Consider the following 16026-nt stretch of genomic DNA (forward strand, 5'->3'; position numbering starts at 1 on the left):
TGGTTGAGGTAGGTGGAGACCTCCAGGTATCCAGCCTGGGGAGGGCAAAGCCAGCCCGTACTATGGGAGCCGCATTGGGATCCAGGGGGCTGCATGCGACCAAGCAAAAGTCACCCCCCCATTTGATGTGGGGAGCGGTCATTTTGATTTATTTATTTTTTTGCCAAAAATGTTAAGCGGTATACAAAATGTTCTTGATAAATAAATACACATAGTAAATTATCCTTGGAGAACAGCTGGGAAGTTAGTTCCCTTCTATCGATGTGCAGCTTAGCTAACCTTTTTTTCTTGAATACTATGGACATAAAAGTGACTAAATCTTCAGCCCATTTGCACGGACATTCCAGTTCAATGATGATCATATTTAAGACATCCTAATGCAAATACAATTTGTAGCCTCGTGCCAGAAAATTGTGCAAAGATGCGGTTAGAAGTGCAACATGCTGATGTTTGTGCAAGTGTTAATTTTTGGTAACTAGAGGGCATATTATATTTGTGGACTACTATGGCACACATGGCCTTGATAGAACACAAGCCTCCCAAAGTCTGATTAAAGCTACTATGTATTGAAACTGAAAGAAGTGACTAGAAATTGTTGCCTTAGCACAACTAATGATCTATAGTTCTCTCCTCTCCTCTGAAAAAGCAAATTGCCTCCTTATGTAATAGTCTATCATAATAAAAATAAGCTCAGGAAATCATTGAGGTGCTTTGATGGCAAGAAAGTGATATAAAAATAGATCTGGACTATTACAGTGCAATGGGTATTCCTTATATTTAGTATACAGTACAGTACCAATAGTTTACACCTAGGGAATAGAAGGCCTGAACCAGAGAACCATAAAAGCAGCAGGAAGATTTTGCATATTAATAACTAGCCCTGTTGCTGTATTTGTATGCTGTTGGTTTTACAACCACAAGTCAAATGCAGTAGACACTAGCTGGGGTTGGACTAGATGGCCCTTGGTCTCTTCCAACCCCACAATTGTATGATTCTATGTTTGGAGCCAGCCATCATCCTGAAGCTGACACCCACAGCCACACTAAGTGGGAAATTCTACTGTCAAGGTTAGTTTTCATGCTTAATTGCTATGTTCTGTAGTTATCCACATGCAAGCAGGCAGGCTCTGTTCCTGACAAATCCTTGCAGATCTTGCTGTGGGAGGAAGAAATTGATAAATCTGTACCATGGAAGGATGTGTTGGGAGGTAAACAGCTAAGTCTATATCTGGAACTGCGCTTAAGTGTGCTATATCTGTTTTGAGTTCTCTAGCTCTGTGTCACTATCTCAAATTACAGGGGAAGCCCTTATTGCATTGAGTAATACTTTCCCCCTGAAAGTAATTCCACGTGCTTGGGGTTTTCTCTCTCTCTTTTGCATCTAATTATGGTGCAATTTTTGTTCAAATAATTGAAACTGAATTTGTGATGAAATATTACTACAAATGTGGATGGTTTTTTAAAATTAATAATAAAAGGTGTGTACCTTAAGACAATTGTACTTTTATTCATCATCCTAACTTTCAGAATTCTGTATCATAAAGCAGAATCACATTATTTCAAATCATAAAGCATCACATTTTATTGGCCCAAACCCGACAGGCTCTTGTTTACAAAATAAGGAGCAAACAGTTGTACTGATAATGTGTAGCTCTTGTAAGACCCAAGACATCAGAAACCACAGCCATACCATAGTGCTGACAATCTCAGAACTGATATCAGTTCTTGACGGTTACAAATTCAGAGAGAGGCTGCAAACCAGCTAAAGCAAAGTGTCTTTAAGTCCCAATGGTTTGGAAGGCTGAGCAAATGCTTAACACTGTCCCACTGAAATCAGTTGGACCTAAATTTAAAGTGCAATTCTATGAACTCAAACGTATGTTTGTATAGGCGTACATCCAAAGTCCTGTTGACATTATTACTTTCATTGCTCATCATTTTATTACTTTTCAGCCTGTCGTGTCATGACCACCAGGGTCTTGTCAAGAATTAGGGCATGGACTGGCATGATCAGACAGATGAGAAGGAGGACAGTGAAGGAGAAGTGTGTGTGTGTGAGAGAGAATTGTGGGAACCAGAGATAGTGGACAGAGTTTCTTCCCTTTTGACTCCAGCCACTATGGGAGAGAGAGAAGGAACGCTGGTTTTCTCCTCTACCAACTCTCCCCTCTTGATCAGCTGCTGGGGGGCCTGGGGTTAGAGAATAGAAATGACCTACTGTACCCCCACCTCCCAGTTGCTACCTGTAAAAGTTATGTGTTTGTCAAGCAATTCTAAAAAGCAGCTCGGAAGAAAAGTTCGTTTGGAGTCAACTGTTCATGTATCTTGTTATTCTCAGATCTACTTCCCATCATTCATTGAACTTGGGTAAAAGACCATAATGTGTCAGCAGGCAACATGACTTTACACAATACAGTTCCTTGCCTTACTAGAGTCTAGAAACTAGAGAAAAAGGGGGTTAAGGGAATACCCTCATAATTGCCATTACAAAAAGATTTAGTCGACTTTCTGATGTAAACATTGTACATCAGCTCTATGGGTGGGCTGAATAATGAGGCAAATCTGGGTGATTTGTAAGTCTCTGCCTCTGAGTTAAAGCACAAAGTCAATATACCCTTTAGTTAGTTCAGGCCCCCCTCAAAGTCTTGTTTCTTTCTGTCACCCTGTTGTTTCTGTACCTTATAGTTCCATGGTTTCCTATATCTCTATGTTTCCCTAGCTTGATGCACTTCACAAGAAGAGAGGCTTTGGAAAATGTTTCCTGCAGAACACTGAAGAGCTCTGGATTATTATTATTTTTTGGTCAAATTGCAGCAGTGAAATAATTTCTTAAAAAATTAAGAGCTTCATTTGAGGTTTTGTTTTTTTATTTAAAAAAAACCACCTACATTGCTCTGCTTTAACAACAAAGAAACCAGAGCTCTTCAGAATTTTGCTGGCAACGTTTTGGACAGCCCCGTGTTGTAGGCACACAAGCCCCAGAAAACAAATGGCAGTGTAAAGCTGCAAATTTATTAAAAATATACTTACAAGAGTACACACCACTCAGGTACTACTTAATTATTTTAATGTAAGGAAGAGCAAGAGACCAACCCCAATTATGGTTATGTAAGAAAGTGAGCCCCTTTTATTTTCCCCACAAAAAACAAAACAAAACCCTGGCCTTTTTGTCTGCACTTTGGCAGACTTAATTCATTCAGCGAGTGGGAGCAGCTCCTGTGCATATAAATTCATCTATTTGAGCTCAAAGGGGGAAATGTTGTAGTAGCCATTTTTATATTTAACATTATAGTGAATGGGGCCTCAGAGCAGCTCAGAAGCCAAAACACAGAATGAGGCCAAAAGAGCACGAAACAACTCAGAAGCAGATTGATTTTTTTTAAAATGCACAGACTCAGATACAAAGGGAAACCTGCCCCATGCACACCCCTACTAAATGCGGTTTCTATCATAACCACCACAGAAATCTGACGTAGTAAAATGATCTCATTGTGATTTTTTCACATCAGACAAATTCATGTGAATCTGCCATGCATTGCATGCTACACTCCTTCTGGATGCCATTTCATGCCATCGCAACACACGTAGTCCAAGAGTTTGAATTACATGGAAATGGCAGGTTGTCGTTTCACTGATAGGCGATTATGATACACAGAACGGTTTAAATGCAATTATTCCATTTTATCATTGCAAATAACTACTGCTGATTTTTTTTTTTTAATTAAAAAAGAAGAACTGTAGAACTCCAGCATTCATTTAAGGGAAGAGTTCATAGTGCTTTCAGTGATCATTTCCTATTCTAAATAAGTCTTCTTTGCAGATAATATTTCATATTATATTAGCTCTTTCATAAGAGATGAACAGCAGGCTGCCACTGTCTGCCCTTTCCAATATCGTTTTTTTAAATATTATGAACTTCTTTAAACTTCAGGGGAGCTCATGTTAACAAACAGGTAAGGATGAAGCAGTTTCTTAATTCACCAAAGGAGGCCTTGAGCATTAGCAATTATATTTGCTTGGCAAATTATTTTCAGTTGCATGACTGCAGCAGTCGGTAAAGGTCAAGAAGTTTGAACAGTGGGATTAGAAATCATCCTCATTGATTAGTTTGTTCAAACATCTTAAAAATTCACAGTAATGTAGATTGTGCTTCAAGAAAGCAAGGCTACCTCACAGAGTCATTGTTGAGACACACAGCTTTCTTAGAAGACTGGAAGAGCACACTTCACTCTTAGACAATAAAAGGCTTACTTTCAGAGTGTTTAGAAATAGGGATGTACAACCATCACTTTTCTTCATCCCAAAGGGCTTAACCCTTTGCAAATGGTCCAAGTGAGCAGACACAAAGGATTGACATTTTTGTGCATACTCTCAAGTGACCACATGCAAAACACCTAGCAGGCACTCAAAGCACTCCAGCACATTTGCCAACACCTCCTTCCCCTTACCTGCCTCCTAAGGCCCTCAAAAATATTACCTGGGGCAGAAGAAAAGGTAGAAGGTGATAGGAAGGCTTATTGGCAGAACACTGTGTCCTCACTGAGGAGGACACTGGGAGTGGGATTGTACATCACAACATTGTAATACATCAATTTCTTCCAAGGATTGGGTTATGTCCTATCCAGATGTGCTGGGACATGAACTTCCAGTGCCCTCTTTAGTGTAGATGTCTCTCCCTTCTTCTGTCCCTGGTAGGTTTGGGGACCATTGAGAGGGCAGGGAAGATGGAGATGGAAGTGGCAATCAAACAGAGGCACTATTTTTTTTCACTTTTATGATCCCCTCATTTTGATTATCCATAGCATCTTTGTGTAAAAATATGAATTGCTTGCCCTCAAAGAATCGGCCACATCTGGCACTTCTTCTGTTTCTGGATTGGCTTCATGCAGAGATGCAGCAGACAGCACTTTCTAATGGAGGTTATGGTTCCACTGCATCTTCTCATTGAGTTAAATTCCATTGGGAGAGCCATGTTTGTCTGTTGCAGCAAACACACACAAAAAAGGAGTCTTGTGACACCTTGAAGACAAAATAGATTTACTGTGACATAAGCTTTTGTAGATTTGACTGCATTTCCTCAGAATGCTTGAAGTGTGAGTTGGCACAGGGGAGAAAAGTGTGAAGCCTTGGGAATAATTAGGAAGCTGCCTTATACAAGTTCAGACTATTTGTTCACCTAGACCAATATATCTGATTGGCTGTATTTCTCCAGGGTCTTAAGCAGAAGTTTTCCCCTCACCTGCTACCCAATCTGTTTTAGCGATACTAGGGACTAAACCATGTGCTCCATCACTGAGCTTTGGTTTCATCTCATAGTTAAGTGGCTTGTAATTAAATTATTATCCAAGTACTCAAAATACAGAAAAGTGACAGAATGCACCCCAGTGAAGGTTCACTGGAAAAAAAGGCAAATATCTAAAGGGCTGTCACATGGAAGATGGAGCAACCTTGTTTTCTCCTGCTCTGGAGGGCAGGATCCAAACCAACATATCCAAATTACAGGGAAGAAGATTCTTCCTAAACATCAAGAAGAACTTTCTGATGGTAAGAGCTGTTCAACAGTGGAGCAGACACCCTCAGACGGTGGTGGACTCTCCTTCATTGGAGGTTTTTAAGCAGAGGTTGGACGGCCATCTAAAATGGAGATTCCTGCATTGTAGAGAGTTGAACTAGATGACCACTGGGGTCCCTTCCAATATTCTATGAATCTTACAGAGAGGGAGTGCACTGCATCTTCTGGGTGTGACCAGTTTGGGAGCCTTTGGTCTATTTTGCCATGCCTATTTTGCCATGGCTTTCAGATTAGCAATTATCAGACTGTTGGGCTCATTTATATTTCTATTTGTCCTGTGATTTCTTCTAAACATCAGTCTGATTGACATTTGTTCTCATTCACGAGTAAACAGTGGGTTTCCCCAAGGAAATTGGTGGGACAAATCAAAACCTCTTGGACAAGCCCTAAGCCCAAGCATTGCTCATTTCAATTAGATGTGTCCTGCAGAAAACAGGAGGGCCTCATTCATCAATTGCCTTCTTTTGAATATTACTTTAGTAGTGACATTCAGTAGGTGTGGATACTCAGAGCATTCCTTTTTATTGTGCCATGAAATATGGCAAATATTGCGACTGTATTATGTATAAGAAAGTGTTTTGCAGAAAAATGTTATTACTGAATACAGTGGCAAAGGTCTGAAGCTTTTTGTTTTAATGCTGCCAATACAAACAGCCCTAAAATACCAACTACCTGACCCTGTTGAATGAATTATTGGCATTGTGGAAAGCCTCACTTCTCTCAGGTCTCCCAGGTGTTTTTGCATATGATCGCAGCCTAAGACTTTTATGATAATGAAGAATTAGATAGCCTTTCTCCATTTCTTTTTTTTGGCAGTTGGTGCCAGGGAAACTAGCTTCCCCTTTTATCTTTTTAAACATTTCTTTAATTGAGAATTTATTTTAAAAGATTAAACTAACATAAAATAAAAATGGCATCCATGAATATTCAACATAAAACTTTTTGAGATACTTTGCTGCTACTAGTCTGAGGTCATATAGCTCCCAGCTTCTAGAGTTCATAATGGGTTAGCTACTGCTGTTCATTTAAGACCCACGTCGGACCCTGTGAGGAATGGGGCTGTAGATACTATGAGGTGACTGAAATGCGTTTGCACACATTATTATTATTATTATTATTATTATTATTATTATTATTATTATTTTGTTATTGTTTTGCTGTTTCACATGGTCTAGGGTGTGAGCTCTGGCGCTGAAAACACACAGTCTTCGCCGTCGAATATATTTTGCCTTTGGGTATCGCATGTGGCGATACCTTTGCTCCCCGCTCCCCCCGCAGTAACAGCGTGAAAAGCCCGCCATTTCTCCCTCCCGCCAAAACCCGGCGCTTTGTCTGCTAGCCAATGGGGTGTCCCCGCCACGCCGCCCGCGCGATGCCCTGCACCCGCGAGGGAGGGAGCAACAAGGCTCGCGGCAGCTGGTGGCGAGCGGCAGGGCTGTGAGGGGTGGGGGGACTCGGCGAGCGCGCACGCGCAAAGGGGTCTCTTTGGCTTCGCGCGCAGGGCGCCTTCCCCGGGTCGGCGAAAGTGGGCAGGAGCGGCGGCGGCGAAAGTAGCATCCTTTCCCTATGCCCGAAAGTCCGCGGCGGCGCTGCTCCTCCTCCTGCTCCTGCTCCTCGCCTCCTCCGCCACCAGCGCGCTTTGCACTTTCTTCCCCGCGACCCCATCCTTCGCAAGGCAAACTTTGATGGAGAATTTCACACCGCGCTGGAAAAATGCCTGTTATGAAAGGATTACTGGCACCTCAGAACACCTTCCTGGACACCATCGCCACTAGGTTTGACGGCACACGTAAGTCTCGCCCAGGCAAGGCGCGCCTCCGGGCAGCCAGAGGCGAGGCGCTTCTCGGGGCTTGCGGGGGAAACTCGCCATCCCATCGCCGGCGCTGTTTTGGGGAAGGAGGGCTCGGGAAATGGCTCGGATCAAACTTTGCAGACTATTTCTTCGCAAGGGGTGGTGAATTCTCTCGTTTTTTTAAAAGAAAAAAAAGGGGGGTGCTTTCCATTATTGCCCATCCAAACATCATTATGATTGCCACTTTAGAAACTTTGGGTATCCAAAGAGACTTTGCGATCAAAGATGATTTGATACCCCCCCCCGCCCCGTTCCCCGTCCAATTTCTCCCTTGTGTGATCTGGTTTAAGATCTATTCGGAAAATCTCCTGGGAAGTAAGGGACCTGGATGGAGGTGGGAGGGACAGAAAAAGGCAGACCTCGTTCTCAGAATGGAGCTTTGATTTTTATTGTATTTTTTTTTTAAAAAAGATCTCTTTAAAAGCTTAATTCCGGTATGCCAGGTTGTGTATTGGCTGGGCAGCTGTTGTCTGAGGTTACTGAATGAAGTCTATATCCGTCCGATTAATGAATGAGTTTATTACGGCAGCCGGGAGAAAAAAGGGAGAAAGGTTAGCTTTTCAGGACCCTGGACAGATCCAATCGTTCTCACCCAGAAGTATAATCCTAGATTTCTCTCTGAAGGGTTGCGTGCGTCCCTGATGGCCTGTTTTTCCTTTTTTTAACGTTCCAGCTGTTCCTTGTGTTTGTGTGTGTGTTTAAAAAGGAAAAGAAAACCCAGTTAGAATACAATTTCCCTCCCTTCACAGAACACACATGGTCTTCCTGCTGCTTCTGTTAATCCCTGTTCAATGGTTCCCTTGTGATATATTGTATTCACATAGTAGGGGTGTGTGTGTTTGTGTATGGGGTGTGTGTATGTATAATTGAACACATGCACATGCGACAACACACACACACAAATACACACCACCTGAAGGATTGATCCTGTTGGTAGACTTTCTTTTTTGGAAGAATTGATAGAGGTAGAACTATTTAAATATTTAAATAAAAGGAGTACATAAGGATCATTCAGCAAAAGTTTATTAGCAGTGGGAGAATGTCAGTATTTCTGTGAAGTCTGTAGCTGCTTTTAGGAGGATTACCATGAATCAGTTCTTTAAAGTGTTGACAATTCTTGGTTGTTGCTTCCACCCCACATATCCTATGAATATTGCGCTAGTCAAGACTCTGGTTCAATGCATCAGGGTGATACAGTTGCATCTTCTTAAATTGTAAGATGTTAATTATAGTCTATAGCTACAGTAATCACTTATAATAAATCGTAATGCTGAATTAGACTGTGTCATACTCTGGGACCAGGTTAGTAGGCTTAGATGAAAATGTTAGGCTTTCATTTAGGCATAAATTTTCCAGTTTTCCAGCTCTATTCTATGTTAGCAATTTCAAGTAATTTCAATTTGAGAAATTAAAAATAAATTAAAAATAAATATCCAGGGCAGGTGCTTCATACTGGAACATGGAACCAAGTGAAAGCAGAAGGATCCCACCCACCCCATCCCCACCCCCCAAAATATGATGACGTATCTTCTAGGTTGACTTATGTTCAAGCATTTTTTTAACTATAGAAGTAAAATGTCGTTTTGTTTAGCTGTTTTAAAAAGACCCCTACACCAAACAACTTTTTATATGTAAATGGATGAAGAAATACACCCACCCTTGAGCTCAGTTGGACTTTTGATTTTTGGACTTCTAGAGGAATGCAGGTTACATCACAACCAAGCCAATTTGAAGTACATGTGGGCAAAGTATCTAAATTTGGGCTAAATACAGCACTCTGTTGGGTTGTGGTAAAAGCTGCCAATCTTTCCTCAAACAAATTTCAATGTTATAATGTTATGTTCAAAGATGGCACATGACTGAGTCAAGACATGCACTTGCTTAACTCTGTCACTAAAATCAATGAGACGGATAAATACTCATTTTTAATAGACCATGTCCTTAAATATTGCACAGTACAATTTCCATAAACTATTTTGTCCTGCAGACCCCTTTGAAAGTGATATTACGGTGTTATAAATGTTGAGCCCATGTTTTAACATAGCAACACTGACTGTAGCTAACGTAGCTCCTTTTATTCTAAATCTTTGGGGAGGATATATTTTGTTGTCATCAGTAAGACTCTTATCCAGCAATACATCTTTAATCCTGTGGAGAATTAATTCTAATTCTGGGCAACAGTACAGGAAAGGATTCCTGATCATGTTGGGAAATATGTTCTGATTTATAAAGCACTCTCATTAAAGCATACTTTTTTTTTTATCTATTTCATCTTTAATCATTGAAGTTTACATGTGACAGAGAATCTTGGCAGATTGAATCACCTCAAGTAAAAAAGAAAACTTTGCTTGGGTCTTTATATGCTTGTACTTAAGCAATTTAGAGGGAGGCAAATTTCATCAACTGAAGTGTCTCCATAATAGTCTTCTAAGGGTCTTCTCTCAAACAGTGGCCAGAATTTGACTGGGAAGTTCACAAGCAGGGAATGATGTTTGCAATAGTGACAGGCAACCACATTTCTCTCTACTTTTGCTTAGGAACACAATGCAGTTTGGATTTTAATTGAGAATTATTTGTACATTTTCATGATTTCCCAAACTGCATTCATGGTACACATGAATAACATGTGCAATATTGTTATTCAGTGTCACAATGGCTAGGTTGAAGTATGCCTCTGAATACCACTTGCTGGGAATCAGAACTGGGCCAAGAGCTGCTGCATTGGGGTCCTGCATGCAGGCTTCCCATAAGGCATTTGGCTGACCAGTGTGAGAAGAGGATGCTGGACTAGATGCTGCCATGCTCATCTAATGTTTTTATGCAGTTCCGTCACTCACCAAGTGCTACACCTGAGCAGTAGCATACATATCTCTCCAGATAATATTGGGAATTGGTGTGGAAAGGAGCATACTAGTCCTGTTGGAGGCACTGCTGTTATGGCAATCACTGAACACTGTTAAAGAGGAGAAATAGGTTGTATTTCATCACTAGCATTTGTTCTGCAGTACAGTGGGTCCCTGTATAATGTTAATGATAAATGCTTAAGCGTTTAGACAAACATTATGAATTGAAACACCCCCTTTTCAAACTGATGGTTGCAGTTGACAAGAGACACAAAAATACAATTTAGGATGTCTTGATTGAAATTAACTCCCTTCCCCAGTGTTGTGTGATTCAGAAAAGAGCAGATCTCGAATATTGGTCTCACTTGTAGCAAATGAAAGCAGCTGGGATATCAGCACAGTTGGCTATCTGAAGTGAAATTACTGAATAAATAAAGACTCATGGATTGGTTTGGATATTACCCTTCTGGAAGTATGCTACATTTGCTTCATTACTGGCTATTACCAGCAGTTTATATGAATTTAAGTAGCCTTAAAGTACTCAAGCTGTAATCTTACACGTTTTACTTTAAAGTGCTCTTGTTTTTAATAGATGTTTTTATCTAAGAAAGTGTGCTTAGAATCGTAGCCTAATGCACTAACTTGGAAGTAAGCCACCTTAGAATCAATGGTACTTATACTGGAGTAAACATGATTGCTTACGATGGGGTTGCAAATCTTCAGGAGCACATTTTGAAATGCAAGTAACGAAGAAGTGGGGCAGCCTGAAGTCCCAAGGCCATATGCAGCTGTCAGCCAAATTCTATGTGAGTTGCCAGGAGTGAAATAATGGGTGGAAGGGGTGGTAGAAGAAAGACAGAGAATGAGAGAGTGACTACCCACTTTTAGTTCTAGCCCACTAGTGGCTCCACCCATGTCCACCACCAGTATGCAGCTCTTGAAAAGTTACTTTAAGGAAATCTGACTACTGAAGGAAAAAAGTTTCCTCACCAGTGACATAATGGATGGGAATGCTGCAATGACTTCTTGATCCTCTTCAAACCTTTGTGGGACCCCCATGCTTTCCCCATTTCTATGGCAGCTGGGGTATAGCTTCCATCTCCCCAAGGACAGCAGCTTTTGTACTCATTGGCCCATTGGCGGGGTGATGTACTTCCAGGGTGCTGCACCACCATCTATCTTATCTGGCTGTGGCTATCTTGCCATTGCCTTCTTGAGGGATAACCTGTTGGACACATTCATTCTGCCTCTTGGCTTTTCCAGGCTGACAAGCAGTCCTTAGACTTCAGCAATTTCTTGAAATCATTGTCACCATCCGTTAAGCAAAGTCCCTCTACTAGTTAATTACAAATAAGAGTAGCAGGAGAAAGAGATATGTATTCAGCAGTTCAGGGGCAAAATAGGTAGGTTTTTTTTGGGGGGGGGAACCACCAGTGATTGCTTTTCTCATAAAAGTTCTGCAGTGAAAAATGATTGTATATTTTTAAAGAAATCCTTTGGATTTAAAGAAATCCAAAAAACCTCCCTCCAAACCATAAATCATGAAATTAAGTTACAAAAGCACAATGCAAAAAGAAAAAAGAAAAAAAGGTCTCACTTGTTTATAATGCGGTACAGAAGAAGCAGCCAACGCAGTGGCCTCCTCATGTTTTGAACCACAACCCTCATCAGCTCCAGCCCACATGACTAATGGTCAGGGACTATAGGAATTGTAGTCCAACAATATGTTTGCTCCTCTTGGGGTTTAGAGCAAGCTTCTCTAGGAAGTGATTTCTATATTTAGGGCACCAGAGCAAAAAAGGCCCTGCTCAATGTGCAGAAATAATTAAATTTATGGACATGTAATAGACAGAGAGGGTTGTATGGGAAAAGGTACTGAGGTACATTGGATTCAGGCCTTCTAAGGCTCTATATCCTATAATCATCACAATGTTGAATGCACCCAGAACTGGACAGGCAACCAGTGTGCTTTGAAAGGTCTTTTCTCTTGCAGATATTTTACATAGTCTTCAATGGCTCCTTTTTGTAAAGTGCACACCGAGTTCCATGCGCTCCCATTTGATACTGTTTGGGAGAGTGAGGGCAAAGCAATATATTATCATGTGTAGGAATAGCTTACAAGTTCCAGGATGAAATTATTACAAATGTTTAATAAAAGACATATACACCCAGGCCAACAGATTCTGAGAGTAATAAATTTACCTTTACATAAGAAAAGAAGAAATCTAATAAATTGCAGATACTTCAAGAAGATGAGATTTTGCTGGAAGAAGGTTTATATATGAATTTCAGTTAACTAAGTAAGCTGCAAGTTCTGTTACTTCTTTCCATTGGAGAAAGAAAAAGATTAAAACAAAACAAGACAAAACCATCATCTCCTGGATTCTGGTTTCCAGCACTAGGTTGCACATTGATATGCAAGCTTTAAGATAGTTACATTACCAACACTGAGGGACCTATAGCAAATGTTGCAGACCCTGTAAGTTGGATAAGAAGATGTACTGTGCATAGTTACACTCACATGGCTGGTTCACATGCTGAATATGAAAAAGGAGGGCAAAGAGGCTGAGATAAGATGCAGTTAAGTAGTGGGGAACAAGAGCCTTGGTTGCTGGAAACGTAAAGTATGACTGTTGCTCTCTAGCAATGATTTAGGGGGGGTCACAGTTTCAAAAGACAAGAATGAAATAATTGTGTTATTTAGTTTAGAGTGAAATATGACTGTGCAATTTTAAACCAATTTCAAAAACTGGGTTACCCTGAATATATCACTATAAAGGCAGGGAGAAAGGTTTTTTTTAAAAAAAAATCAACAGGTCAAACTGTTTGATGACATGATTTTGTTTATCTCCATGTTCGATTCTGCCTTAAGTCCACATCAAGTGTTCCCTTTGAACCTCTTTATGAGGTTCCTGTAGCTTTGTTCCTGTCTCTCATCTGCTCCATCCTTTGCTCATCTGTTTGGATGGTATTCAGTTAAGTCTAACTCAGAGTACACCCATTAGTGTTAGTGAACCTAAGTGAGGCATGCCCGTTAATGTCTATGGATCTGCTCTGAGCAGGATTAGCAGTGAATACAACCCATTGTGGTCAGTTGTTTCCCCTGCCCAGTCTTACTCTCTTCATGTTTCTGTCAGCATTTTGTTGGGTGGGGGGATAAAGGGGAAAGGAGTTTGTGTAATTGCCTCTTTGAGAAACAGTTTCCCTTTACATGGTCTTTCAAGCCCTTTGCTCAAAGAGATGGTTGGGAACTACTGTAACCAGAAAAGGGAGTAGTTGTGTCGTTGCAGGGGAATATGGTGGTGGATTCTACATGGTCAGTAAATCTCATTAGATAAACTCTTTTCTGCAGTTGTGATTCAGACATTTTCTAGGCAGTGGTGAGGGCTAGGAACATACTTGTAAAGTAACATTCTCAAACTCAGAAATATGAGATACCCAGTTTTGTGCAATGCCGATTTAAAGTAATGATCCGTGTACTGCTTGCAACATTGGTCTGGGCTGCACGCTAGTTTAAAGTGCATTATGTAATAGTCAGAGAGTGCCCCAACCACTGTTGTTCACGCCATCTTTCTGGCTGTTACAAAATGAAGACCATGGTAGTAAATTAAGCATGTTAATAATGCATTGGGTAGGGGGCAAAATAATCCCTTCGTTGTAAATCTGTAACCTGCAATGTTCTGAATATACTGCTAGGATATTTCTTTAGTTTATTAGATTCAGAGGGCTTGAAAAGAGAATGGAACCCACATTTAATGGAAAAGAAATGTTTTATATTCTGAATAAAATAGGTTACAGCATTTACCTTCTACAAATGGGGAAGAATTTTCCAAATACACCTATGATGGGTTTTAGTTTTATGCCTGAACAACTGTACAGTTGGAATATTATTGTTGGAATGTTCCTATTAGGTAACTGAATTCAGGGCCGTCTTAAGCATATCTGGCGCTGTGGTGCAAAGATCCCTCTGGCGCCCCCTCCCTCTTTTTAGGGTGCTGACACCACGCTTACACATTATTTCTGATGGGGGGGGAAGGAAACATAAACTTTTTTAGTTGCTCGTTTATTAACAATGCACTTATATATACGACACCACCACATTGATTTTGGCAGATTTAAGACAAATTATCTTATTATGTAACACCTTGTTTTTAACAATGTTGATTTCTTTTTAAATTCAGAATACCTGCGTTATTCATGTAAAATATTTTGATACAGTACATTGTATGGTATGTTTTTTCCTCAAATTCTAAGGTTCTCCTAACACCTTAATCCTTTGCTTTAATAAGGGAGAACTTAAAACAATGTACAAATGTATTTTAAAATTATTAAAATTTGAAATCCATTACATCAAGCCCCAGTAGTGATGTATGGAGAGCTGGACCATAAAGAAGGCTGATTGCCGAAGAATTGATGCTTTTGAATTATGGTGTTGGAGGAGACTCTTGAGAGTCCCATGGACTGCAAGAAGATCAAACCTCTCCATTCTTAATGAAATCAGCCCTGAATGCTCACTGGAAGAACAGATCCTGAAGCTGAGGCTCCAATACTTTGGCCACCTCATGAGAAGAGAAGACTCCCTGGAAAAGACCTTGATGTTGGGAAAGATTGAGGGCACAAGGAGAAGGGATGACAGAGGACGAGATGGTTGGACAGTGTTCTCAAAGCTACCAGCATGAGCTTGACCAAACTGTGGGAGGCAGTGGAAGACAGGAGTGCCTGGCGTGCTCTGGTCCATGGGGTCACGAAGAGTCAGACATGACTAAACGACTAAACAACAACAACAACATCAAGCCAGCTCTCAAAAAATTAACACACACCGTATACTTCAAATATCAGTTAAGAGATTTTGCGTACTATTGGTCAGATAACATTGTTAACATTAGTAGAATTCACAACAACAAAAATGCTTGCCCCTAGAACATTTCACAGCTTCAGCTACCACAGACTGTCACTGAAAACAATGCATTGGTCAGTCTGAACCATGTCAAGTAAACTATGGAAGTAGCATAGCCACAAAACAAACTGTGCCAGTACTTTCTTTTCAAGTCTTAATTCCATAATGGGTACAATCTGAGGGAGCCACTACTCCCAGCCTGTGAACAGTAGTGGAACTTGGCTATCAGACATTTTGAAAATGTGATAGTTTACAGTACATTCTTGCAGCCTGATGCCAGGTTCCAGGTATTGCAGTGGGTTGGACTAGATGACCCATGGGTCCCTTCCAGCTTTACAATTCTAATATTTAATAAAAGGTCCTTACAACATAATGCAATTTAGTCCCATATGATTAAGCAATTATAAATAAATGAGCCTCCCCCCCTGAGAATAATGCACTCAGGTAAACTGGTTTGTGCAGATATTTTTGGGTAAGATACTTTGGTCATGACAACAGGCTACATCCAACTAAATCCTACTTAGGGCAGACCCTTTGAAATTAAAGTTTGGATTTTTAATTCATTTCAGTGAGTCTACTCTGAGTAGGACTAGCATCCGAGGCAAGTGTGTGTGTGAGGGCAAATGAGGGCTGAGAGCAAATCTAAAAAGGATGGGACAGCTGCATATTCCTGCAATGCAGAGGGTTGGACTAGATGATCCTCAGGGTCCCTTCCAACCCTACAATATTATAATTCTAGGACAGGAATGTCCAATATGTCAATCTGGTCCCTACCACCCACTAGTGGGCGTTTCAGGATTCTAGGTGGGTGGTAGGAGATTCTATGGCACAAGGTGAATCCGCCTTCCATCGAGCACTGGTG

General features: G+C 40.7%; 1 protein-coding gene across 2 annotated transcripts in view; it reads left to right on the top strand.

Moving 5' to 3' along the window:
- Positions 1–7090: 7090 nt before the first annotated feature.
- The window catches only part of KCNH8 (potassium voltage-gated channel subfamily H member 8), a 176380-nt gene continuing 167444 nt past the window's right edge, over positions 7091–16026 (top strand). For both annotated transcript variants that reach the window (XM_080974610.1, XM_080974611.1), the window contains exon 1: positions 7091–7361. In XM_080974610.1, the coding sequence (XP_080830736.1) occupies positions 7286–7361 (76 nt within the window). In that variant the 5' untranslated portion in view covers positions 7091–7285. The remainder of the gene's footprint in view (positions 7362–16026) is intronic.

Source organism: Podarcis pityusensis, assembly GCF_964106645.2.
Source record: "Podarcis pityusensis genome assembly, chromosome: 12".
In the NCBI taxonomy this organism is placed as follows: Eukaryota; Metazoa; Chordata; class Lepidosauria; order Squamata; family Lacertidae; genus Podarcis; species Podarcis pityusensis.